The sequence below is a fragment of the Pelophylax lessonae genome, assembly GCF_965119305.1.
Source record: "Pelophylax lessonae genome assembly, chromosome: 2".
In the NCBI taxonomy this organism is placed as follows: Eukaryota; Metazoa; Chordata; class Amphibia; order Anura; family Ranidae; genus Pelophylax; species Pelophylax lessonae.
The window spans coordinates 299664739-299691536 of NC_138769.1; the positions used below are offsets into that span (position 1 = coordinate 299664739).

General features: G+C 46.2%; 1 protein-coding gene across 2 annotated transcripts in view; it reads left to right on the forward strand.

The window, feature by feature from the left end:
- Positions 1–26798, forward strand: part of BLTP3A (bridge-like lipid transfer protein family member 3A) — a 211009-nt gene that overhangs the window by 156991 nt on the left and 27220 nt on the right. For both annotated transcript variants that reach the window (XM_082247047.1, XM_082247048.1), the window contains one exon: positions 14134–14396. In XM_082247047.1, the coding sequence (XP_082103173.1) occupies positions 14134–14396 (263 nt within the window). The remainder of the gene's footprint in view (positions 1–14133; positions 14397–26798) is intronic.

Genomic DNA, 26798 nt, shown 5'->3' on the forward strand with positions numbered 1-26798 from the left:
TGTTTTTGGAGTCTATTGTCTCCCGTATGGGGGCGGCCATGTCTGATGAGCCCAGCTACCTCGTGGAGAGCTGGGAACGCCGGAAGGCGTACACAGGGGGCGGAGCCACGTCCTTCTACCCGTACTACCCCTACTCTCTCTCTCTCTGTGGGGATCGAGAAGCAGGTACTCTGAGGGGCGCTATTGCGCTAGGGGGAGACACATAAAAAAAATAAAAAAAAAAAGAGGTATTTTTTTTTGATTTCAAAAAAAAAAAAAAAAAGTTTTTTGTTTTTTCTGGCAGAGGTGTCCTGAATTAACATGGACCCTGCCACTCATGTATCTCCACCGGATCCCCTCGAGGTGTCTGCAGGATCCTCCAGCACCCCACTGACGGTTGAATCATTGTCAGCTATTATGGAAACTTTTGTGTCCCGGGTGGAAGTGGCTTGTCAGGGACAGGGCGCAAGAAAGCGACCCCCGCCTAACCCCTTATTATCTGAAACTTCGGATTCAGATTCTGAGCCTATTTCTGCAGTTGCAGGTACTTCATCTGGGAGTGGTGTCTCGGGTACTGTCTCTTCAGACAGTGAGGAGGATGTTTCGGCATCAGCCATAGCCCGAGAGGAAGCGTTGGTAAACGCACTCATTGTATCTGTTCAAGAAACCTTAAGATTACAGGGTATTCCGTCGGAAATAGCTGAAACTGAAATCCCTTTTGGGACTAAAAAACGCATCAAAGTGGCGAAGGTTTTTCCATTGCCTAAATGTTTTGGCAATCCAATCAAAGAAGAATGGAGTCTGCCAAAATGCACCTCTGCTATTTCTAAACGCATTAACAGGCGTTATCCGTTTGAGGAAACCCTCATTAAGAAATGGACAGAACCACCTGTGGTGGATTCACCAATTGCTAGATTGAATAAAGCCACGGTTATTCCTTTAGAAGACGCTCCGTCTTTTAAAGATCCAGTGGATCGCAAGATAGAAGCTATGTCTCGCACCATGTTTTCCTTGATTGGATCAGCTTTCAGACCAATAATTACTATTGGTCTGGTTTCGCAGACTGTAACTGAATGGACCAAGTGGTTACGCCGGGACTTAGAAGAGGTCCCTCAGGCGGTATCAGATTTGTTGGAACAAATGATACAGGGGTTACAGTTTGTGTGTGATGCGGCGTTAGACGCCACTCCATTATTGGCGCGAGCATCAGTTTCAGCAGTGGTTTTCAGGCGTACACTGTGGCTAAAAGGTTGGTTAGCCGACCAAGGTTCCAAAAAAGCATTAGCTAATATCCCCTTTTTAGGAGAGCGTCTATTTGGAGCCAACTTAGATGAGATCATTAAGGATCTCACGGGTGGAAAGAGCACCTTTTTACCGCAAAATGTTAAGGGTAAAGGAACTCGTCAAAGACGAGGGCCTTCTTTCTCTGCTCACAAAAAGTTTTTTCGTCCCGCGGGTGAAAAAATTAAGTCCTCCAAAGCTCCTTCAGGAGGCTTCAGGGGACGTTGGTCGGGCAAGCAAAAGCCCGCCCCCTCCAGACCTGAAGATAAATCGTCCAAAGCCTGAAGGTGCGCCCCCACCCATAATTGGGGTGGGGGGACGTCTTCACCGGTTCCCGTATCCATGGCTTTCCAGAATCCCGGACAAGTGGGTTTGCGAAGTCATAAGGTCAGGGTACAAGATCGAGTTTCGATCTCTCCCACCGGCGCGATTCTTCCCTTCCAATATCCGACTATCCCCGGATCGTTTAGAAGATCTGCGGAGAGCAGTCACGGATTTACTACAACAAGGAGTGGTAGTCCACGTTCCTTGGACAGAACGTTTTCAAGGGTTTTATTCAAACCTATTCACAATACCCAGGAAAGAGGGCAAAGTGCATCCAATTCTGGACTTAAGGGCACTCAATTCCTTTCTCAACATAAGGAAATTCAAGATGGAATCCATTCGCACAGTAGCAGCCTTCCTGCATCCAGGGGATGTCCTAGCGTCCATAGACATCAAGGACGCCTATCTTCACATTCCCATTTTCGCAGGACATCAGCGGTTTCTACGCTTTTCCGTAGAAGAGAACCACTATCAGTTTGTGGCGTTACCTTTCGGTCTCGCCACGGCTCCTCGGGTCTTCACGAAGGTGTTGGCCCCAATGTTGGCACTACTGCGCCAAAGAGGCATATCGATTCTAGGTTACCTAGACGATTTCCTGCTTCATGCAGAGTCTCCTCAGACCCTGCTACAAAACATAGAAATTACTATAATTTCTTTACAGGAATTCGGGTGGCTGGTGAACCAGCAAAAGTCATTTCTGGTTCCCACCCAGAGGCTCGAATATCTGGGTCTAATTCTAGACACAGTCAGGTCAAGAGTTTTCCTTCCGGTAGGGAAACTCCGGAAGATTCAATCAGCAGTCCAGTTGTTACTATCCAACAGCTGGTCTTCTCTTCGAACTTGCATGAGGGTTTTGGGGTTGATGGTGGCTTCCTTCGAAGCAGTCCCATTTGCCCAGTCCCATACCCGAATTCTTCAGCAAGAGATTCTTCTCAGATGGAATCGGAATCCGGAATCCCTGGACAATCGGATCCGATTGAGCAAACAGACCAGAGAGTCTCTGGTCTGGTGGCTTCGGTCTCCGATGCTCAGCCAGGGAAAGTCATTTCTGCCAATATATTGGACGATAGTGACCACGGATGCCAGTCTATCCGGATGGGGAGGAATTCTCGGTCAGTTATCTGTCCAGGGACTTTGGTCCCTGGAAGAATCCAGGTTGCCGATAAATGTATTGGAACTGAGAGCGATCAGACTTTGTCTGATTCACTGGACCGAGCAGCTCCAGGGCAGCCCGGTTCGGATCCAGTCGGACAACGCCACGGCCGTGGCTTATGTCAATCACCAGGGGGGCACCAAGAGTGTCCGAGCGGCCAAAGAAGTGGCTTGCATTCTTCGCTGGGCGGAACGATTTGTTCCAGCTATCTCTGCGGTGTTCATTCCGGGGGTGGAGAATTGGCAGGCAGATTATCTCAGCCGTCAGACTCTGGATCAGGGGGAATGGTCCCTCCATCCAGAAGTTTTCTACCAGTTGTGCCTATGGTGGGGCACCCCGGATGTGGATCTGTTGGCATCACGATTCAACAGGAAAGTACAGAGATTCGTGGCTCGCTCCCGCGATCCTCTAGCAGAGACCGCAGACGCACTGATCGCCCCGTGGGGGCAATACCAGCTAATGTATGCCTTCCCTCCTCTCGGGTTACTGCCAAGACTTCTTCGCAGGATAGAGGAGGAAGGAATTCCAGTAATCCTGGTAGCTCCGGACTGGCCTCGCCGAGCGTGGTACGCCGACTTGGTCAGACTGGTGGCGGACGTCCCGTGGAGACTTCCTCTCAGGGAGGACCTACTGTCTCAGGGACCGATCTTCCATCCTGCTTTACGATCGCTGGCTTTAACGCCCTGGCTATTGAGACCCAGGTGCTGAAGGACAAGGGTTTGTCAGCTTCAGTTATTCCTACTCTAGTTAAAGCAAGGAAAGCGACTTCCAGAAAGATTTATCATCGTACATGGAAGTCCTACATTGCATGGTGTGAACCTCTGGGGTTCCGTCCACGGTCTTATTCGGTTAGTCGAATATTAGCTTTTCTGCAACAAGGGGTTGAGCAGAAACTGGCCTTGAGCACTATCAAGGGTCAGGTCTCAGCATTAGCTATCTTCTTTCAGAAGCCTTTGGCTACTCATTCCTTGGTGCGGAATTTCATCCAGGGGGTGCGACATCTGGCCCCGCCAGTGCGCGCGCCGTTACCACCTTGGGATCTTAATTTAGTATTGTCGGTTCTTCAGAAACCTCCCTTTGAAGATATTAGGGAGATTCCTCTACCTACGTTGTCCCAGAAGGTGGCCTTCTTGGTGGCTATCACTTCTGCACGCAGGGTGTCAGAACTGGCCGCTTTATCTTGTCGTTCCCCATATCTGGTGGTTCATAGAGATAAGGTGGTTCTTCGTCCGAATCCATCCTTCCTACCAAAAGTGGTTTCAGAATTTCATCTGAATGAAGAAATTGTATTACCTTCCCTGTGTCCTAAGCCCAGTCATCCTCGGGAGTTTGCTTTACACTCCTTGGATGTGGTCCGGGCGATCAGGGTATACTTGAAAACGACAGACTCGTTTCGCAAGACGGATTCACTTTTTGTGATCCCGGATGGACCCATAAAGGGGTTGCCTGCATCTGCCGCGACTATTTCCAAATGGATCAGACAGACGGTGGTACAGGCTTATTCTATTAAGGGTCGGGAGCCCCCGTTCCCTGTTAAGGCACACTCCACTCGGGCACTTAGTGCGTCATGGGCCTTTCGCCATCAGGCGTCAGTGGTCCAGGTGTGCAAGGCGGCTACCTGGTCGTCGGTGCAAACCTTTACAAAACATTATAAAGTTGATGTAATGGCATCGTCTGATGCCTAGTTTGGCCGCAAGGTTTTGCAGGCCGCCATTTGAGGAGACCAGTGGTCTGCCTCGAGGGTTTTTTTCTGTTGGAAATTTTCATTTGAGTCTCATTCTTTGTTTATAATGAGCCTTTAAAACTTCTAGTTTGGCACCGGTTGGGCCTTTTAGATTGGATTTTGATTTCGGTCAATCCCACCCCTCATTTGTGGCACTGCTTCTGGATGTCCCAGTTCTTGTGAATCAAGAAGACTACGCCTGTCAATGAGCGACAGAGAAAATCGGATTTTTGTAAGATCTTACCGTAAAATCCTTTTCTCTTAGCTCATTGACAGACGTAGTACCCGCCCCTCTATCATTGAGTTGGGTTGGGTTAAATTCTCTGTTGCTGCTTTGTGACAGAACTGATGCCTTGTAGCAGAGAGAGGGAGGATATACCCTCAGGGACTGCCCCTAAGGTGGAGCCAGAACGTTTTTTCTTTCTGCCTAGTCCTGCTCCTGCGGAGACAACATAACCCAGTTCTTGTGAATCAAGAAGACTACGTCTGTCAATGAGCTAAGAGAAAAGGATTTTACGGTAAGATCTTACAAAAATCCGATTTTGCTGACAGGTGTTCCTGGATTTATCATGGACCCTGCCACACATGTATCCCCACCTGATCCCCTCGAGGTGGCCGCAGGACCCTCCAGTTCTCCACTTACTATTGATGCATTGTCAGCGGTTTTGGAGTCTTTTGTATCCCGGGTGGAGGTGGCCTGTCAGGGACGGGGGGCGAAAAAGCGACCCCCGCCTACCCCTATTTCGTCTGACACTTCAGATACAGATTCTGAGCCTGTTTACGGCGGCTGCAGGTCCCTCTTCTGGGGCTAGTGCCTCATATCCCAGCTACTCGGATAGCGAGGAAGGCATTTCTGCCTCCGCTATAGCGCAAGATGAAGAGCTGGTAGATGCACTGATTGTGTCTGTGCGGGAAACTTTAAGACTTGAGCTTATACCTACGGAAGCAGCTGATACTGAAATTGCTTTTGGTACCCGCAAGCCTACCAAGATGGCAAAGGTGTTTCCTTTGCCCAAATGTTTTCAAGATATAATTAAGGAAGAATGGGTCCGTCCAAAACGAACCCCTGGTATTTCCAAACGGATTGCTAGAAGCTATCCGTTTGAAGAATCCCTCCTTAATAAATGGACGGTACCACCGTCGGTGGATTCACCGATTTCCAGACTAAATAAAGCTACTGTTATCCCGGTGGAGGACGATCCGTCTTTTCGGGATCCGGTGGACCGTAAAGCGGAATCTATATCCCGCTCTATATTTTCCCTGATAGGGTCAGCCTTTAGGCCAGTGTTCACCATTGCTCTGGTTGCACAAACATTGACAGAGTGGACCAAGTTGTTACGCCGAGATCTGGAGGGGAGGAGTCTCCCCCCGGCAGTATCGGACTTGCTGGAGCAGATGGTACAAGCGCTACAGTTTGTCTGTGACGCCGCCCTGGACGCCGCTCCATTAATAGGGTGCGTATCGATCTCGGCGGTGGTCCTCCGGCGTATGTTGTGGTTAAAATGCTGGTCGGCGGATCAAGCTTCCAAAAAAGCCTTGGCTAATCTCCCCTTTCAAGGGGATTGCCTGTTTGGTGCCACCTTGGATGAGATCATCAAGGGTATCACTGGTGGCAAGAGCACCTTTTTACCACAGACTACTAAGGGGAAAGGACCTCGTCGCAGACGGGGACCTTCCTTTTCCGCTCATAAGAAGTTTTTTCGCTCTTCGGGGGCGGGCGATAAGGCGAAGTCCTCCAAAGCCCCCCCAGGGGGTTCCAAAGGGTGCTGGTCGAGTAAACAATGGTCCGGCTCTGCCAGAAGATAAGACCAATACAGCCTGAAGGTGCGCCCCCACCCAGATCTGGGGTGGGGGGACGTCTTCACCGGTTTCCGGACCCATGGCTCTCCAGGATTCCAGTCAAATGGGTTCAAGAGGTCATACGGTCGGGATACAAGATCGAGTTTCGATCACTTCCACCGGTGCGGTTCTTCCCTTCCAATATCCGACTATCCCCGGACCGCTTAGAAGCTTTGCGGGGGGCAGTGACAGATTTGATGCAACAAGGAGTGGTGGTCCACGTTCCTTGGACAGAACGTTTTCAGGGGTTCTATTCAAACCTATTTACAATACCCAGAAAAGAGGGCAAGGTGCGTCCAATTCTGGACTTGAGAGCACTCAATCATTTTGTCCAGGTGCAAAAATTTAAGATGGAGTCCATTCGCACAGTAGTGGCCTCCCTGCATCAGGGGGATTTTCTGGCGTCCATAGACATCAAGGATGCCTATCTTCACATTCCCATTTACGCAGGACATCAGCGTTTTCTTCGCTTTTCCGTGGGAGAGAACCATTATCAGTTTGCGGCGTTACCTTTGGTCTCGCCTCTACTCCCCGGGTCTTCACAAAGGTCTTGGCCCCAGTTTTGGCACTGTTGCGACAGCGGGGCATTTCGGTTCTAGGCTACCTAGACGACCTTCTACTCCGTGCGGAGTCTCCGCAGGCTCTGTTGCTAAACTTGGAGATCACTATGATCTCTTTGGAAGAGTTCGGGTGGCTGGTGAACCGGCAGAAATCATCCCTGGTCCCCACCAGGAGACTGAACTATCTGGGCCTAACTTTGGATACATCCTTGGCAAAAGTGTTTCTCCCGGCGGAGAAACTCCGGAAGATTCAGTCGGCGACTCAGTTATTATTGTCCGTCAACTGGCCTTCCCTGCGGACTTGCATGAGGGTTCTGGGACTGATGGTGGCCTCCTTCGAGGCAGTACCGTTTGCCCAGTCTCATACCCGGATTCTTCAAAAGGAGATTCTTCTCAAATGGAACCGGAATCCCGATTCCCTGGACAATCGGATCCGGCTGAGCGAACGGACCAGGGAATCTCTGGTTTGGTGGCTTCGGTCATCAATGCTCAGTCAGGGGAAGTCATTTCTTCCAATCTATTGGACGATTGTCACCACGGATGCCAGTCTATCCGGGTGGGGTGGGGTTCTCGGCAGACGATCTGCTCAGGGGCTCTGGTCCCTGGAAGAATCCAGGTTACTCATAAATGTATTGGAACTGAGAGCGATCAGACTTTGTCTGATTCACTGGACCGAGTAGCTCCGGGGCAGCCCGGTGTGGATTCAGTCGGACAATGCCACGGCAGTGGCTTACGTCAATCACCAGAGGGGCACCAAGAGTGTCCTGGCGGCCGTAGAAGTGGCCGGCATCCTTCGTTGGGCGGAACGATTTGTTCCAGCTCTCTCCGCGGTATTCATTCCGGGGGTGGAAAATTGGCAGGCAGATTTTCTCAGCCGTCAGATTCTGGATCAAGGGGGGTCTCTTCATCCAGAGGTATTTCACCAATTGTGCCTTCGTTGGTTGCCTGCGTCTGCCGCGACCATCTCTAGATAAGACAGACGGTGGTACAGGCTTATTCTATTAAGGGTCGGGTTCCTCCGTTCCCTGTTAAGGCGCACTCCACTCGGGCGCTTGGTGCTTCCTGGGCCTTCCGCCATCAGGCGTCAGTGGTTCAGGTTTGCAAGGCGGCTACCTGGTCGTCGGTTCATACCTTTACAAAATTTTATAAAGTTGATGTGCTGGCATCGGCGGATGCCTCTTTTGGCCGCAAGGTACTGCAGGCCGCTTTTTGAGGAGACTGGTGGTCTACCTCGAGGGTTTTTTTCTGTTGGGTTTTCAGTTGAGTCTCATCCTTTTGTCCGATGAGCCTTTAAGACTTCTGGTTGGCACCGGTTGGGCCTTCTGAATTGGATTTTGATTTCCGTTATCCCACCCCTCATTTGTGGCACTGCTTTGGGACGTCCCTACTGATATTAATCAAAGAGGACTGCGTCTGTCAATGAGCGACAGAGAAAATTGGATTTTTGACTTACCGTAAAATCCTTTTCTCTTAAGCTCATTGACAGACGCAGTACCCGCCCCTCTATTTTTGAGTTGGGTTGGGTTAAATTCTCTGACACTGCTTTGTTACATAACTGACATCCTGTAGTAGGGAGAGAGAGGATATACCCTCTGGGACTGCCCCTAAGGTGTGGCCAGAACGTTTTTCCTGCCTAGTGTCCTACTCCTGTAGGGGGCAGTATAACCCAACTGATATTAATCAAAGAGGACTGCGTCTGTCAATGAGCTTAAGAGAAAAGGATTTTACGGTAAGTCAAAAATCCAATTTTTTCGATTCGGCACTGCGTGACTTTAACGGACAATTGCGCGGTCGTGCGACACTGTACCCAAATGAAATTGACGTCCTTTTTTTCCCACAAACAGGGCTTTCTTTTGGTGGTATTTAAACACCTGTGCGATTTTTTTATTTTTTGCGCTATAAACAAAAAAGAGCATCAATTTTAAAAAAATAATATTTTTCTCATTTTTTTATATGAAATTCCCCCCAAAAAATGTAAAAATCTAATTTTTTCATTTTAGGCCAATTTGTTTTCTGCTACATATTTTTGATAAAAAAAAATCACAATAAGCATATTTTGATTGGTTTGCGCAAAAGTTTTTGCGTTTACTAACAAAGGGAAAGATTTATGTCATTTTTATTGTTTTTTTTTAACTAGTAATGGCGGCGATCTGCAAATTTTTTTTTTTTTTTCGGGACTGCGACTTTGCGGTGGACAGATCGGATCCTTGACTGACATTTTTGACACTTTTGGGGAGTACCAGTGACATTACTACAGTAATTAGTGCTATACATATGCACTGTTACTGTAAAAATGACACTGGCAGGGAAAGGGTTAACTTTATTAGTGATCAAGGGGTTAAGTGTGTCCCTAGGGGCGTGATCGTATAGTCTCTGCAGTTACACCAGGGAGAATGACAGGTGGCTTTGTTTACATCAGCCGCCTGCCTTTCTTCCTCTCCAGCGGGGAGCCGCCGGTCACTCGCGAGGGGATGGCCGTGAACGAGCGGGGCGGGAGCGTGCCTCCGGCGGTGCGCGCTCGCCCCTACAGGCTCCTGGGCGACGTAGTACTACGTCGCTTTGCCCAGGAGGGGCTGACTGCCTCAGTAAATATACTGTGGGCGATCGGCAAGCGGCTAGGCTCCCAGCTGGGATCTCTTAGTCCTAGCAGTTTTTTTCTCCTTCCTTGCATTTTTTTTTTTTTTCCCCTTGGGAGATCTACAATCAACTGCCGGACTGGGCAACGAGCTGGATAATCTAGATCCAGTGGTCTCCCCAGCCCTGCCAGCATGCGTGTGCAGACAGCAGATCTGCCTCAGGGACAATATAGCCTCACAGACATAGGCTGGCCCATGAGGTAAACATCTCGCAGGGTCGCATACTACTGGCCGTGGGTCTGAGTCACATCGGTCCCTTTGCCGAAAGCTCCCCTACTTCGGTGGCAAGGATTCTGTCTGGAGCGTTACCTGCACCATGAAAGGGTAACTACAGTCCCCCCTCTCCCCTTTCGGCGTTATTTTTGGGTGGATGTGGATAACCTCTAGGGACGGTCGGTCCCTCCTATCATCCTAAAATCCCTGAGTGAGCTGGGCTTCCCCCCACTGTCTGGACCTAGAGTCTGATGGGGGTCCCAGGGCAGAGGATGCAGCGGTCTCCCCCACTATCCCAACTCTGTAAGGGTCCTGGGATAGTATGCGTCCTGCCCTGGTAGTCTCGAGGGGTCCCAGTGTAGGAGACCCCTAGGCGCATGCCCTAAGTGGTTGCAGTGTTGATGTAGTGCCGGGGGGTACCAGTGCAGAGACCGATGCAGAGTGCGCAGCGGAGTCTCCCCTAATGTGTGTCTTATCTGTGGAGTAGAGTACCTTCAGGGGGGGTTTCCTTGCAGAGGGTGAAACGTTGCAAAGGGTGCAGGGAAGATCCTGACAGCATGCTTCGGCGTCTGTAGCTGCTGGCGGCCATGTTGGAGAAGCCTGATGATGTCATGGTGGCCATTTTCCCTTGATCTGGCTGGTCTCCGACTGGTGGTCATGTTTGTTTAGCCCGATGTCACCGCGCCATTTTTCCTTAGTCCGGGAGATGCTGGAGATGACCGAAAACTAGTGGGGATGCCGAAGCTCCACCTCTTCCTCCTCGGGTCCTCTTCCTGTGCCCAGGACATATGAAAAGGGATGGCGTCCATGGTGTTTCTGGGTCCGAATTCTCTGCATTTCTCCGGTCGGTCGGGTGACTCCTTGGGGGTCCCCTGTTATCTCTCTCTGCTAATAGGTACCCTGAGCCTTGGGGGCATCCTTTAGGGATGCCAAAAGATTGTTTTTGTACTGCAAGGTCTTCCTTTCCTTACGGAGCCTCAGGGTGACATCTCCTCTACTGACCCCCTCATGGAGGTAGCAGGTCCCTCAGAACCCCAGCTTCCCATGGTTGCACTAACGGCAGTCATGCAGTCCTTAGTGTCCCGGGTGGAAGAGGAGTGTGGGCAAAGGCCCAGGAGAAAGCATCTCCTGCCTTCCCCGGCTCAGTCTGTCGCATCTGATTCTGAGCCTGATACGGCCCTGGACGCAGCCCCTCCAGGGGGGCTTAATATCACACCCCCAGATCCATCCGATAGGGAGAATGATTCCTCTATGGTCACAGCAGTGAATTAAAAAGACGCTGGTAGACGCACATATCACTGCAGTGCGTGAGACTTTAATAATGGAGGATGTGGCTGTGTCCTTTGGTATGCTTAAGTCACCTTGCACTCCAAAGGTGTTTCCTTATGTGCCTTATTTTGACAGGTTTTCCTGTGAGTAATGGGAACAACCAAAATGACCCTTTGTGGTCCCCAAACGTTTTGAGGAGTTCCTTTTAAAAAAGTGGACCATCCTGTTTCCAGGTTGTATTAAAGCAACCATGATCCCAGTAGAGGAATCCCCGCCCTTTAAGAACCCGACTGACAGGAAAGCAGAGGCTGTGGTGCGCAGCATGTTTACTATGGCTGGCTTGGCATTGCAGCCAGTCTTTGCCTCAGCCCGGGTGTCTCAGACCCTAACTGAATGGGCCAAGCTTTTGCGCCAGGGTCTGGGGAATAAGAAGGTTCCCGCTGCCTATGTTGATTTAGCAGGCCAGTTAGTTGGGCTGCAGTTTACTTGTGATGCAGCTTTGGATACAGCTCCTATGCTGTCCAAACTTTGTTTCAGGGGTGGTAATTAGGCGCGTGCTGTGGCTTAAGAATTGGTCCGCAGACCAAGCCTCTAAGAAAGTTCTCATTGATCTGCCTTTTCAAGGCGATCGCCTGTTTGGGGCTACCCTGGATGACATCATTAAGGGTCTCACAAAGGGGGGGGGGGGGATTACCTTCCTTCCACAGTCTAGGAAAGGGAAGAAGCCTTGTCGCAGACGGATGCCCTCCTTCTGAGCCCATAGGAAATTCTTTCATGTTTCCCGGGAAATAAATATTTCAAATCTTCCCTGGGGGGGGGGGGGGGTTCCAAGTAACCTTGGTCTGGTAAGCCTAGAGCTAGCTTCTCCGGACCCGCAGACAAGACCCCTTCAGCATGAAGGTCTGCCCTGACCCATTATTGGGGTGGGGGGGAAATCTTCACTGGTTTCCTGCCCGTGGACCTCTCTTTTGAGTGTCAAAGGTCCGCAAAATGTTTCTCTTGGGGGTACCCAGAAAGGGGGACAACGTTTTTTTTGTTTTTTTCAGTTTTTTTTTTTTTTTTTTTAGGTCCTGAATCTCCTTGTGCGGATGCCACAGGCGTCCAAGGGACAAGGTAAGGCCAGTATCCTCCTCGGCTTAGGCTTCTTCCGCGGTTCCTGCGAGGAATCAAGGGCCAGGATCTTCCGATTATTCTTTTGCCCATAAACGCCCCTTGGGGAGCTTCCTCTCAGAGAAGACCAGTTGTCCCAAGGACTGAGCTACCATCCTACTTTTACAGCTGTTTTTAATGGCTTAACTATTGAAAGCCAGGTACTGAGGGGTGGAGGTTTACCTGGATCAGTGATCCCTACTATGGTGAAGGCAAGGAAGTCATCTTCCAGCAAGTTATACTATCGTACGTGGAAAGCGTACATTTCTTGTTGTGAGTCGATTGGTGGTCATCCTCTATACTTTTCTGTGGCTCTGGTCTTAGCCTTTCTTCAACAGGGCTTTGAACAGAAGTTGGCCTTGAGTACTAATCAAAGGCCAGGTGTCTGCCTTGGGAATCTTCTTTCAGTGACCCCTAGCCAAGCACTCTTTAGTTGGTACCTTCCTTCATGGAATTCGACATATGGCTCCACCTTTACGGTTTCTTTTGCCACCATGGGATTTAAATTTAGTGCTTTCGGTTCTCCAGAAACCTCCATTTGAGAATATTCGGGAGATCCTCTTGCCTCCGTTATCCCAGGAGGTGACATTGTTGGTGGCTATTACCTCGGCCTGCAGGGTATCGGAATTGGCAGCATTATCCTGTTGCAGTCCCTATTTGGTGGTTCATAGGGATATAGAGGAATTTGCTTTGCATACCTTGGATGTGGTTCGTGCAATTCAGTATCTGGCAATTACAGAGGCCTTTCGGAGGTCAGACTCGCTTTTTGTGGTTACGGACGTGGCGCATTCTATTAGGGCGCTGAGTAGTTCTTGGGCTTTCTGTCATGAAGCATCAATATTGCAAGTTTGCAAGGCGGCCACTTGGTCGTCGGTTCTGCAAAGTAGATACTTTGGCATTTGTGGATGCTTCCTTCAGCCACAATGTTTTGCAGGCTGCTGAGGGATGTTTTTCTTAATTTTTATTCTTCAGATGGGGCTCCTGTGACCCAATTAAGGCTCTTGTGTCCTAGTTAGGGCTCCTCTGTTTTGCCTTGGGTTATTTTCCCAACCTCTCATTTTCCGTTTGCCACTGCTTTTGGACGTCCCAGTAGTTATGATCTATAAAGCGCTACTTACCGTAAAATCGACGGACACAGCACCAACCCCCTAAGGAGTTTTGATACTTCTAATTCTGCTTACTACTTAACTGATTACCTAGAGCAGAGAGAGGGTTATATACCAGCTGAGGACAACCCATGAGCAGAGCCAGGTGTTTGTTCCTAGTCCTCCTTCTGGAGGAGGCAATATAACCCATTGGTATGATCTATGGAGCGCTGTGTCTGTTGATTAACTCAGAGAAATGGATTTTACAGTAAGTACAAAAATCTATTTTTTTTACCCCGAAAGTGTTCAAATCCTAAAACATGTATAGAGCAAATATGATGCAAAATTTTATACAAGGCTGTCTTAAAATTGATGGAAATTACATTTAAAGCTGAAATACGAGCTGGCCTATAAAATTTAATTGCCCCCACCACCCGTCTTCCAGCATATGCAAAATATTTGCTTAGGGTGGATCTAAAAGAGAGAAATACTTGCCTTAACTGATGCTTTTGCAGCAGCTCGTGCTGCATTCCTCTTCTTTCCGGTGCTGGAATGTGGCCTGGCCCTCAAAGTCATAAAGTAAAATGTATTGTGCACGATGATGTAGACGAGAGGCAAGGCTAGTGGCTAAAAAAAGCTGCTTTGGTGGTTCGGTCAACACTTCCAGAATGGGCAGGGGGAAGATTGCAAGACCATGGGTCTCTCTGATAAATCATCCTCTGGAAAAACAAGCATTATTTTTTGCATGAGTTTGGGGGGCTAGCACAGAATTGAACTTGCAGTATTGCATTTGAATGTAAACACTAATACAATAGCAAAATATCACAAAACCTCTTTTGGTATATTTAGGTTGAATCTTGCTACAGTAATACTGTACTACACCTTATAAAATCATCACAACTTCTATTTTTACCTCTACCAGTCTCAATGACAAGTATTCCTGGTACTCCACCTTCTTCCCCATCCGCACCTTGTGTCACACTGCACTTTGATATCGGCCCAGCTGCAGCCTCCTTCTCCCCACTTGCTGAGCGTAATGGATTTCTACAAATGTGGATTGAGGATTTTTGCTCCAAGATACCAGTTTCTGCAATAACCCACCTAGGACCTTTCCTAGAGGATGAGAAGATTCCTGAGATACTTCCTATGATCATTCAGGTCAACAACAGCAGGATCACACTTCATGTGAGTATGTACAATTTGCAAAAAAAGATGTCAGTGCAACTTTTACTGTATGCATTGTACAAATTACACACACAGAACTTTGCTAAACAATATTTTCATCTTTGCTGGTAACATACCCTAACCCTAATGTATTTCCAGGAAAACCATTTGCCATTCTGTAAAGTAAAAAAAAATTGTAGTAGAGTAACAAACAAGAAGAGGAAAGGTTCAAATAAATAAAAAAATAATTAAGGAATTAAATTTATTGAATATAAATAGTACCCACTCGCTCAAAAGAGCGGAACTCAAATGGCAAATCTACAGCATATAAAAAAGAATTGGGACAACTAGAAAAAGAGGGATTGCCCAAAAAAGCGCCATTGATTAGAGTAGCAGGGGTATAACAATGGATGGGTCAACACAGATGACACAGAAACCAGTTCCTAATGAAAATTGTATCAAATGTATTAATTCAAAAAATAAGACATACAGTTCCAGTGTATAATTTAAAAACAAACCTTCCACCTCACCACTATAAAAAAAACATTGTGGTGATTAAAACCAAAACACATACTGTTGGTGAGCTGCAGCTACCAAAAGAGCAATATAAATAATCACAGAATATATGACATAAATGATGGTTCACAAATTGAATAAACCGATAGAGGGGCAACAGCTCAGCTGAAGGCAGCCACCCGGTATCAAGCCAAAAATGATGGTTGACACACAGGTGACTGCGAACAATTCGAGCCAGGAGCAAAACCCAACATGTACTGTGGACGGCACTGCCGGAATGATAAGGAGCAAAAATCAAAAATTAAAAAATCTGGGCACTAACAAAAAGGAACTAAATGCGCCTCAGGATAGATGCCTCCAATTCCACAGATGCCGTCAATCACACATGCAGGGGATCACATGCCAATGTAGGGGGGAGAGAAAGCAAAGCAGGATAACAATCCACATATAAATGGTGATCTAAACAATCTAAACAGTGTGTATCGCTAATAAGAGTAATCCTGTGAAAAACTATGGCAGGAATGAAGATATATATTGTACAGATAATACAGGCGATGTGTCATGAGCATCCGAAGTAATCGCTAACCACTGAAAAGAAAACAGCTGGTGAAATAGAATGCATATAAGGACCAAATACATGTAAAATGATGGATTGACTAAGACAAACTCATATCGAATACCATCATAAGGCTGACACAGTGGACATATGCAGGGACAGAGTCCACTGGCTATAAGACCCAAGTAGCAAATGTCACTATCCTCAACCGTGGCTAATGAAGGTTAAGATGAACAAGCAGTCCGCCAAGCGATCCAAATCGTCAGATATATGGTAGACAATTACAGAGTCTGTATGGACAACAAAGGGATCAGTAGCTTGCGGTGAAAAAGGTATGGCGAGTGCTCTAAATTGCAGGAATTGGTTAAGCTTGAAGGGATGAGACAGCCCACCGGCCAGCATATGAGTAACTGCCATAAGCAGATCTGGACTGGGGGGAGTGAAGGTAGTACGCCAAACACAGGAAACACCTGTATTAATCAGTATGCGGTATTTGGCAAATAGTCATGGAGTGGTTTGCTCCTGATAGCCAATCCTATTACGACAAGTCATTCCATAAATAAAACAAAACAAAGTTTTATGCAAATCATGTGAACCGCTCTCCACTCTAAATGTATTCAGACCCAAAGATATGGGGATAGAGGTAAATGCAATGTTGTAAGGTCTCCTCAAACCTTATCTCCGAGGTGTCTGGCTTGCAGGTAGGGAAGACATCATCCTAGCAGTGTAATTTGCACTTGACCGTGTACGGCAAACAAACAGGTGGAATGAGGGAAGGCTGTCACATATTCTTAAGCTTCAGCAGCGGGAGGCTAAGTATTCCAAATAGAAATGTGAATAGCGTGATTACATACAGCCAAATGCGGCACCAGTACAAACAGCGCCCAGCTGACCAGACCTCAGGTTCCACCGATCAATCGGGAGCCACTCACAGTAGCATATTGTGGCCGCACCTGCAGACCAAACCACGATGGAAGGGTAAAGATGAACTTCCCTAAACGGAGTGATCGTGTCTCGGTGGACAAGGAACCCCCAAGCAAAACAGGCAGAGTGATTCGGCTCCGTGCTTCAGAGCCCCAGCTCAAACCGGTAGCAGCAATCCAACCACGTAACGTCTATGTGTTTCGCTGGACATACCAGCTTCGTCAGGACATAGCGCCCCCTAGCTGAAGGCTATCTTAAATATACTAGGCAATCAAAGGTTCCAATTAACCGATTAGATAGCCAATTAAGCCATGTGGAGCACTTAAATGTGTTTTTAACCATTAAACTAATTTAAAAGAAAAGGGAAAGACTATTCTAAGGGCCCGTTGAAAACGCAAAAATAATAATAAAAAATAAAGGAATCAAAATGAATGAAACAAAGTAAAATGAAATAGAATAAAAAAAGATAAGGTAAAGTAAAATAAAATATGGCAAATAAGGAGAAAAACTAGAGAAAATTAGAAAAGGAAAAAAAAAGGAAAGTAGAGAAAAACAAATTTAATATGGCAAATGACTAGCTGGAATAAAGCAAATATATAAACTGACAGTAAAATGTCAGTCTAAAAAAACATTGTATAGAGTCCCTATGCCAGTAACAGTCAGGAACGTGTGGAAGATTTAAAGAATAATTCCATGGCTATATTATACATAGTTACATTGGTCCAGCTTGGACCAAGGTAACCATGTATATACCATATCTGACCAATGACTCTGGAAACTGGAAATCACTGAAGTAGACAACACTACTCCTCCACTTGCTTCTAGGTCCCATGCTGTGCGACTGCACTCCTGCCTATTGAACACAGAAGGTGGGACCCTCGGCACAGGTGCCATTAAGAGAATGCTTTGCATGTTTTGAATGAATGTAAAGCATTCTCTGATTGAAAGACAAGATGCCAGGGCCACTTAGCATTACATTACAAGAGAGCCCTTTGAACTATAAGCATAGGCTTATAGCTCCGGTTCTTAGGTAATGTCACGCCAAGTGGCCCAGAGTCCCAGCACAGATAGTCTGTGTAGTCCCAGGCGCATGTGCTGTGGGGAGGGAGAACAGTGCAAGAGGTGAGAAGGTGCAGGTAAAAACTGGGTGGAAGGGCCTCCTGTGATAGCCGAGGGGTTCCTGGGCAAAGGATAGTGAAAGAAGGGGGGTGGCAGAGGCCATCCAAAAAACAGGCAGGTAGCCTACCTCTGGCCTACAGCCCTATCATCCTCTATTACACAACATTAAAGATTGTTCCTTGTACAGAATAGAACTTTAGTAGGGATGGACTGCACCTAAATGGGGAGGGTGCAGCCGTACTGGGAGAGAAGCTGGCCAAAAAGTTAGAGGGGATTTTAAACTAGGTTATGGGGGGGGGGGGGTCCAGATGTTCAATTAGCCAGCGGGGAGCAAGGTTCAGCAGACATTATTGGGGGCATTAATGGTAGGGTAACCAGAAATCCAAAACCCAAGGTAGGTAGGCTGGAAAAAAACGAAAGTGAAGCCTCATAACCTCTATCGAGGATCTAATGGGGATACAGTATGCTACCGGACAAAATTACGAGGTTTGTATACTAATGCTAGCAGTCTGGCCAGCAAGATGGGAGAACTGGAGCTAGTTAATCTATGAGGAGGATTTTGATTTTGTGGGAATCTAGGAGACTTGGATTGATGGCTCTCCTGATGGGCTGGCAAACATCCAGGGGTATTCTCTTTATCGTAGAGATAGTAAGGACAAAAAAAGGGGAGGGGTATGCCTATATATCAAGAACAATCTGCAAGTAAATATGAGGGACGATATAACTAATGGGGCTAGGGTGGAGGTGGAATCCTTATGGGTAGAGCTTCAAAGGGAAGGTACTATGGGGTAAGTAATGTTGGGTGTATGCTATAGGCCCCCCAACCAAAGGGAGGTGGACCTCCTATCGCTGCTTGGAATGGCAGCAAGGATGGGAAATATCTTTATAATGGGGGACTTCAATTATCCGGATATAGACTGGGCAGAAGGAACCGTGCATTCATCTATGGCTCGCCATTTCCTAAATGTTTTGCTGGACAATATCATGGGTCAGATGGTGAGCGCACCAACGAGAAACAATGCGTTACTAGACCTACTGATTTACTAACAATACAGACCTGATTGCGGATATAGAAATACGGGGAAATTTAGGAAACAGTGACCATAGGTCAATTAGTTTCAGTATTAATCATATAAATAGGAAACACAAGGGTAATACAATGACACTGATTTTCAAAGGAGCCAATTTCCCTGAACTGCGCTCCTTGCTAGACAATATAAAATGGGATAAAATATTATCAACAAAGAACACGGAGGAAAAATGGGAGTGCTTTAAGAACATACTAAATAAAAGTATTGGCCAGTGCATTCAAACGGGGAATACGTTTAAAAGCGCTAAAATAAACCCTAGGTGGCTAAACTCCAGCGTAAAAATGCATATAAAAACTAAAGAGACGGCTTTCAACAAATAAAAGGCTGAGGGGTCATTGGCAGCATTCCAAAATTACAAAGAATGCAATAAGAAATGTAAGAGCGAAATTAGGGTGGCTAAAATAGAACACGAAAGGCGCATAGCGGAAGAGAATAAAAAAAAAAGTAAGAAATTGAGGCCAGAACACATTGGCCCCATAAAGGACGATGAAGGGAATCTGGCTACAAAGGACAGAGAGAAGGCGAAGGCGCTAAATAAATTCTTCTCCTCAGTCTTCACAAAAGAATTGTATGGGCTACATTAACCAAGCTTGTAATGTTTAAGTTAATATGTCACAGGAAGCACCCTCATGGTTAACAGAAGACAGACTCAGAACTAGACTTGAAAAACTTAACATAATTTAGTCACCGGGACCAGATGGCTTACACCCGAGGGTCCTTAAGGAACTCAGCCAGGTGATAGCCAGACCATTGTTCCTGATTTTTATGGTATAGTCTACTGACCAGAATGGTACCAGCTGATTGGAAAAAAGTCAATGTGGTACCAATATTTAAAAAAGGGCCGAGATATATCCCGGGGTACTACAGGCCGGTAAGCCTAACATCAATATTCTGTAAGATATTGGAGGGGATGATAAGGGACTTTATACAAGAAATTAGTAATGAAAATTGTATCATTAGTAGAAATTGGCATGAATTCATGAAAAATCGCTCTTGCCAGACCAATCTATTAACCTTTCATGAAGAAGTGAGCTGCCATTTACAGGGAGTGCAGAATTATTAGGCAAACGAGTATTTTGACCACATCATCCTCTTTATGCATGTTGTCTTACTCCAAGCTGTATAGGCTCGAAGGCCTACTACCAATTAAGCATATTAGGTGATGTGCATCTCTGTAATGAGAAGGGGTGTGGTCTAATGACATCAACACCCTATATCAGGTGTGCATAATATACTCAGAAGTAGAATCAGTCAGGAGGGAGCAGAGGACTGAAGGCAGTTGTAGGGTCAGCAGCGACAGTAGGCCCACAACGCCAATCGGTAGGTCTGTGCGGGAAAACCTCAGACCAAACAGGAATAAACATAACCACCAATTGCGCTCAACTTCCGTAAAACTAAGAGGGGTATATGCTAATGCCAGGAGCCTAGCTAATAAAATGGATGAGTTGGAAATGTTAGTACATGAGGAGGACATAGACCTTGTGGGAATAACAGAGACTTGGTTCGACCCCTCACATGACTGGCTGGCCAATATCCAAGGGTATTCGGTGTACCGGAAGGACAGGGTAGGAAAAAGAGGGGGAGGGGTATGTCTCTATGTCAAGAACAATATAAAGGTGATAGAAAGGAGTGACATTACGGAAGGGATGAGTATGGAGTTAGAATCTGTGTGGGTTGAACTCCATAGGGAAGGAGAAAAGGGGAAAGTAATTGTGGGGGTTTGCTATAGGCCACCTAACCAAGGGGAGGAGGTAGAGCTGGAATCCTTAGCACTAATGAGTAAAGTGGCAAAATTGGGATCAGTCATCATATTGGGGGACTTCAATTATCCTGACATTGACTGGGATGAGGGGACTGCACACTCACAGAAGGCCCGCCGATTCACAGAAACCTTACTGGATAATTACATGTCACAGTTGGTAGATTCTCCGACTAGAGAAAATGCAGTCCTGGATCTATTGATCACTAATGACCCAGACATAATCTCGGAGGTAGTAGTTCAGGACAACCTGGGCTCTAGCGATCACAGGATGATCACATTTAGTATAAATAACAATATAACAAGGCAAGTGGGGAACATAAGAACCCTAAACTTCAGAAGGGCAAACTTTCCAAAATTGTACTCATTGATGGAAAGGGTAAACTGGGACCAAACCCTGGGATCCCTGACCACAGAGGAAAAATGGGAATGCTTTAGGAACATATTAAGCAAAGGCATCTTGCAGTGCATTCCTATGGGAAATAAATTTAGAAGAGACAAAGCCAAACCTGGCTGGCTAAACCGTAGCGTTAAAAAACTTATTAGGGGAAAAAAATTGGCCTTCAAGAAATATAAATCAGAGGGCACTGTATTGGCTTTCGAGCAATACAAGGAGGCAAATAAGAAAAGTAAACACGAAATCAAAATGGCTAAAATCAACTTTGAGAGACAAATAGCGGAGGATAGTAAAAAAAAACCCAAAGAAATTCTTTAAATATATCAACAGCAAAAAAACTAGGGCAGAGCATATTGCACACATAATTAGCGATGATGGGGGGATGGTTACAGAGGACACTGAAAAAGCAACCGTGCTGAATGCTTTTTTCTCGTCAGTCTTTACACAGGAAACGGAGGGGTACACTGACCATGACTGTATGGTTAGTAGTAATACACAGGATTTGCCACTATGGCTAACAGAGGGTGAAATCAGGGAAAGGCTGGATAAACTTAACACAAACAAATCACCAGGCCCGGATGGTGTACATCCGAGAGTACTCAAGGAACTCAGTAAGGTTATATCCAGACCACTGTTCCTGATCTTTGCTGACAGTATTAGGACAGGAGATGTACCAGGGGATTGGAAGAAAGCTAACGTGATTCCAATATTCAAAAAGGGCCAGAGGCATATCCCGGGAAATTATAGGCCTGTCAGTTTGACATCAATAGTATGTAAACTTCTGGAGGGGATGATAAGGGACTATATCGTAGAGTTTGCTAAAGACAACAACATCATCAGCAGTAATCAGCACGGGTTTACAAATGGGCGTTCTTGTCAAACCAATCTCTTAGCATTCTACGAGGAGGTAAGCTGTGAGCTAGATAGGGGGAGACCAGTGGATGTGGTGTACTTGGATTTCGCTAAGGCGTTTGATACAGTTCCCCACAAGCGCTTAATTTATAAAATAAGGTCTGCAGGTATCGACAGCAGAGTTTGCTCTTGGATACGGAATTGGCTTAAAGGGCGTGTCCAAAGGGTGGTAATAAACAGCGCATACTCAGACTGGTCTGAGGTTGTAAGCGGGGTGCCCCAGGGCTCAGTCCTGGGACCAACCTTGTTCAATTTATTCATAAACAGCATTGAGGACGGGATCAGTAGTGCGTTATCAGTTTTTGCAGATGACACAAAATTGGCCAGGGCAATAACTGCACAGCATGAAGCAGATATCCTACAGAATGACCTGGACAAAATTACAGAGTGGGCAACGACATGGCAAATGAGGTTTAACGTGGAGAAGTGTAAGGTTTTGCACTTGGGGACTAAAAACATAAAAACACAATCCACGTTAGGAGGGGAACCCTTGGGGGAATCAAAAATGGAGAAGGATCTGGGAGTCTTGGTTGATGATAGATTAGGCAACAGCATGCAATGTCAAGAGGCAGCTGCCAAATCCAGCAGAATATTATCATGCATAAAGAAAGGGATGTATTCCAGAGATAAGACTATAATCCTTCCACTTTATAAAACTCTGGTCCGACCGCATCTGGAGTATTCTGTCCAGTTCTGGTCGCCAGTCCTCAGGAGGGATGTGTTGGAGCTGGAGAGAGTCCAGAGAAGGGCAACTAAACTAATTAGGGGATTGGAGGACCTTGACTATGAAGAGCGTCTACAATCGCTCGATTTATTCTCCCTGGAGAAGAGACGTCTGAGGGGGGACATGATAGCAATTTATAAATATCTTAATGGGGATCCCAGCTTAGAAAAAAAGCTGTTCATTCGAAGGGATTGCATGAGGACTCGAGGGCATACAATGCGATTAGAGGAGAAGCGTTTTAACCACAGGCAACGTGGGGGGTTCTTTACTGTTAGGGCTACAAGATTGTGGAATTCTCTACCACAAGAGGTGGTTTCTGCGGGTAGTATGGTGGCTTTCAAAAGACTCTTAGACTTACATCTCAAGGATCAGAACATTCAGGGGTATGTGAGATGAGTACAGCCACGCACACCTACACAGGTTGAACTGGATGGACTATTGTCTTTATTCAACCTCACCTACTATGTATGTAACTATGTAACTATGTAATTAGGCAACTTCCTTTCCTTGGGCAAAATGGGTCAAAAGAAGGACTTGACAGGCTCAGAAAAGTCAAAAATAGTGAGATATCTTGCAGAGGGATGCAGCACTTTTAAAATTGCAAAGCTTCTGAAGCGTGATCATCGAACAATCAAGCATTTAATTCAAAATAGTCAACAGGGTCGCAAGAAGCGTGTGGAAAAACCAAGGCGCAAAATAACAGCCCATGAACTGAGAAAAGTCAAGCGTGCAGCTGCCAAGATGCCGCTGCCACTTGCCACCAGTTTGGCCATATTTCAGAGCTGCAACATCACTGGAGTGCCCAAAAGCACAAGGTGTGCAATACTCAGATACATGGCCAACGTAAGAAAGGCTGAAAGACGACCACCACTGAACAAGACACACAAGCTGAAACGTCAAGACTGGGCCAAGAAATATCTCAAGACTGATTTTTCAAAGGTTTTATGAACTGATGAAATGAGAGTGAGTCTTGATGGGCCAGATGGATGGGCCCGTGGCTGGATTGGTAAAGGGCAGAGAGCTCCAGTCCGACTCAGACGCCAGCCAGGTGGAGGTGGAGTACTGGTTTGGGCTGGTATCATCAAAGGTGAGCTTGTGGGGCCTTTTCGGGTTGAGGATGGAGTCAAGCTCAACTCCCAGTCCTACTGCCAGTTTCTGGAAGACACCTTCTTTAAGCAGTGGTACAGGAAGAAGTCTGCATCCTTCAAGAAAAACATGATTTTCATGCAGGACAATGCTCCATCACACGCGTCCAAGTACTCCACAGCGTGGCTGGCAAGAAAGGGTATAAAAGAAGAAAAGCTAATGACATGGCCTCCTTGTTCACCTGATCTGAACCCCATTGAGAACCTGTGGTCCATCATCAAATGTGAGATTTACAAGGAGGGAAAACAGTACACCTCTCTGAACAGTGTCTGGGAGGCTGTGGTTGCTGCTGCACGCAATGTTGATGGTGAACAGATCAAAACACTGACAGAATTCATGGATGGCAGGCTTTTGAGTGTCCTTGCAAAGAAAGGTGGCTATATTGGTCACTGATTTGTTTTTGTTTTGTTTTTGAATGTCAGAAATGTATATTTGTGAATGTTGAGATGTTATATTGGTTTCACTGGTAAAAATAAATAATTGAAATGGGTATACTGTATATTTGATTTTTGTTAAGTTGCCTAATAATTATGCACAGTAATAGTCACCTGCACACACAGATATCCCCCTAAAATAGCTAAAACTAAAAACTACTTCCAAAAATATTCAGCTTTGATATTAATGAGTTTTTGGGTTCATTGAGAACATGGTTGTTGTTCAATAATAAAATTAATCCTCAAAAATACTCATTTGCCTAATAATTCGGCACTCCCTGTAGATAAAGGAAGGCCTGTGGATGTGGTGTATCTGGATTTTTCAAAGGCATTTGATACAGTTCCCCACAAACGTTTACTTTACAAACTAAGCTACGTAGGTATGGACCATAGAGTGAGTACCTGGATTAAAAGCGGGCTTCAGAGACGAGTCCAGAGGGTGGTGATAAATGGGGAGTACTCAGAATGGTCTGGTGTGGAAAATGGGGTCCCCCAAGGATCGGTCCTGGGACCAACCCTATTTAATTTATTTATAAAAGACCTAGAGGATGGGATAAACAGCTCAAACTCCATATTTGCGGACAATACTAAATTAAGCAGGGCAATAACTTCTTTGATGTGGAAACCTTACAGGCCAACCTGAACAAAATAATGGGGTGGGCATCTACATGGCAAATTAGATTTAATGTTGAAAAATGTAAGGTTATGCATTTGCGTGCCAGAAATACGAACGCAAGTTACTAGGGGGAGAACCTTTGGGAAAATCAAAGATAGAAAAGGACCTGGGGGTCCTAGTAGATGACAAGCTCAGCAATGGCATGCAATGCCAAGCTGCTGCAAGCAAAGCCAACATAATATTGGCATGTATTAAAAAGGGGATTCGCTCCAGAGATGAAACAATAATTCTCCCACTCTACAAGACTCTCATCTGGAGTATGCCGTCCAGTTCTGGGCACCAGTCCTCAGGAAGGATTTGCTGGAACTGGAGAGAGTCCGGAGAAGGGCAACAACTCTAAAAAAAGGAACTGGAGGACTTCAGCTATGAAGAAAGACTACAAGTATTAAACGTATTCTCTCTGGAGAAGAGACGCTTGAGAGGGGATATGTTATCAAAGTACAAATACCGTACTGGGGACCCAGGGTCTTGTTAACAACGGTAGACCGCTGTTCTGGCTCCACGGGGAGCGATGGCGGGTGCCCGGCAGACATCGCAGCCACCGGACCTACTGATTGGCTCCCCCTGTAGCCAATTGGCACGTGCATGCCCCCCCCCCCCCACTAAGGTCTCAGAGGACAGAGCCGACCTGCTGCAGTATTAATTAGGGCGGCTGATCGGCAAGTGGCTTAACTGTGTTGCCAGCTTTCAATGCAGCACAAAATAAGACCGTAATAAATTAATGTCCACACAAGAGGCCGTAGTAACTGAGCCCAAGAATTTGAACATCCACAAATTGGGCTTCTGACTGGGAAGGAGCTGACAGGCAGCATTAGGAGAAGTAAACAAGGGATTTTTTTTTTTTCAGGGCTAAAACAACTAATCGACATAATCGATCATAAATATAGTTGTGAACTATTTTCATAATCTATTAGTTGGTCAGGCGATTAGTTGGCCAACATACAGGATGCATTATTTGTTTACATAAAATACAAAAGAAAATACAGCTCACTACACTGTCAATACATATCAGTAAGTGCCTGAGAGCTTGTGAACGTGTAAGAAGCAATGCCTCATGGGACATGTAGTCCTGGGCAGGAGAAGGAAGTGATTTGCATTAACCACATAACGACCGCCCACCACAGTTTTGCTGTGGCAGGCAGCTGCTCCTGGGCAAAGCGGCGTTATACTACGTCGCTCGCTCAGGAGACTCTAGGGGGGAGCCAGTGCGTGTGACCGGTGGCTCCAATGGCCGCTGGTCACTCGCGATCTCCCGCAGCTGAGAGAGCGGGACAGGCGGCTGATGTAGACACAGCCATCTGTCATTCTCCCTGAAGTGATCACAGAGGCTATGTGATCCTGCTATATAGGATCGCATGTCTCTGTGATTACTTCACAAGCCATGCCCCCTGACAGTTAGAATCACGCCCCTAGAGACACATTTAACCCCTTGATCACACATACTGTTAACTCCTTCCCTGCCAGTGTAGTTTTTACAGTAACAGTGCATATTTTCAGGAACTGATTACTGTAGTAATGTCACTGGTACCCCCAAAAGTGTCAAAAATGTCAGTTAGGGGTCCAATCTGTCCGCTGCAATGTTGCAGTCCCGCAAAAAAAAATCGCAGATCGCCGCCATTACTAGTAAAAAAAAAAAAAGACATAAATCTTTCCCGTAGTTAGTAAAACCAATAACGTGTGCGCAAACCAATCAAAATACGCTTATTGCGATTTTTTTTTACCAAAAATATGTAGCAGAAAACAAATTGGCTTAAAATTTTAAAAAAAGTTTTATTTTTTTTATTTTTTTGAGAGAGAGAGAGAGAATTTCATATAAAAGAATGTGAAAAATATATTGTAATTTTTTCAAAATTGTCGCTCTTTTTTTTGTTTATAGCGCAAAAAATAAAAATCGCACAGGTGATCAAATACCACCAAAAGAAAGCTCTATTTGTGGGAAAAAATGGACGTCCATTTCGTTTGGGTACAGCGTTGCACGACCGCGCAATTGTCTGTTAAAGTAACGCAGTGCCGAATCGCAAAATAGGGCCTGGTCATTGAGCAGTCAAATCGTCCGGGTCAAAAGTGGTAAAAAAAATGTTCTGTGACCTCCGTAGCCCCGCTGTATACTTGCCTGATCCCCATCTCAATCTAGAGCTGTACCTTAGAATCGCAGCATTGCTCTCTCTC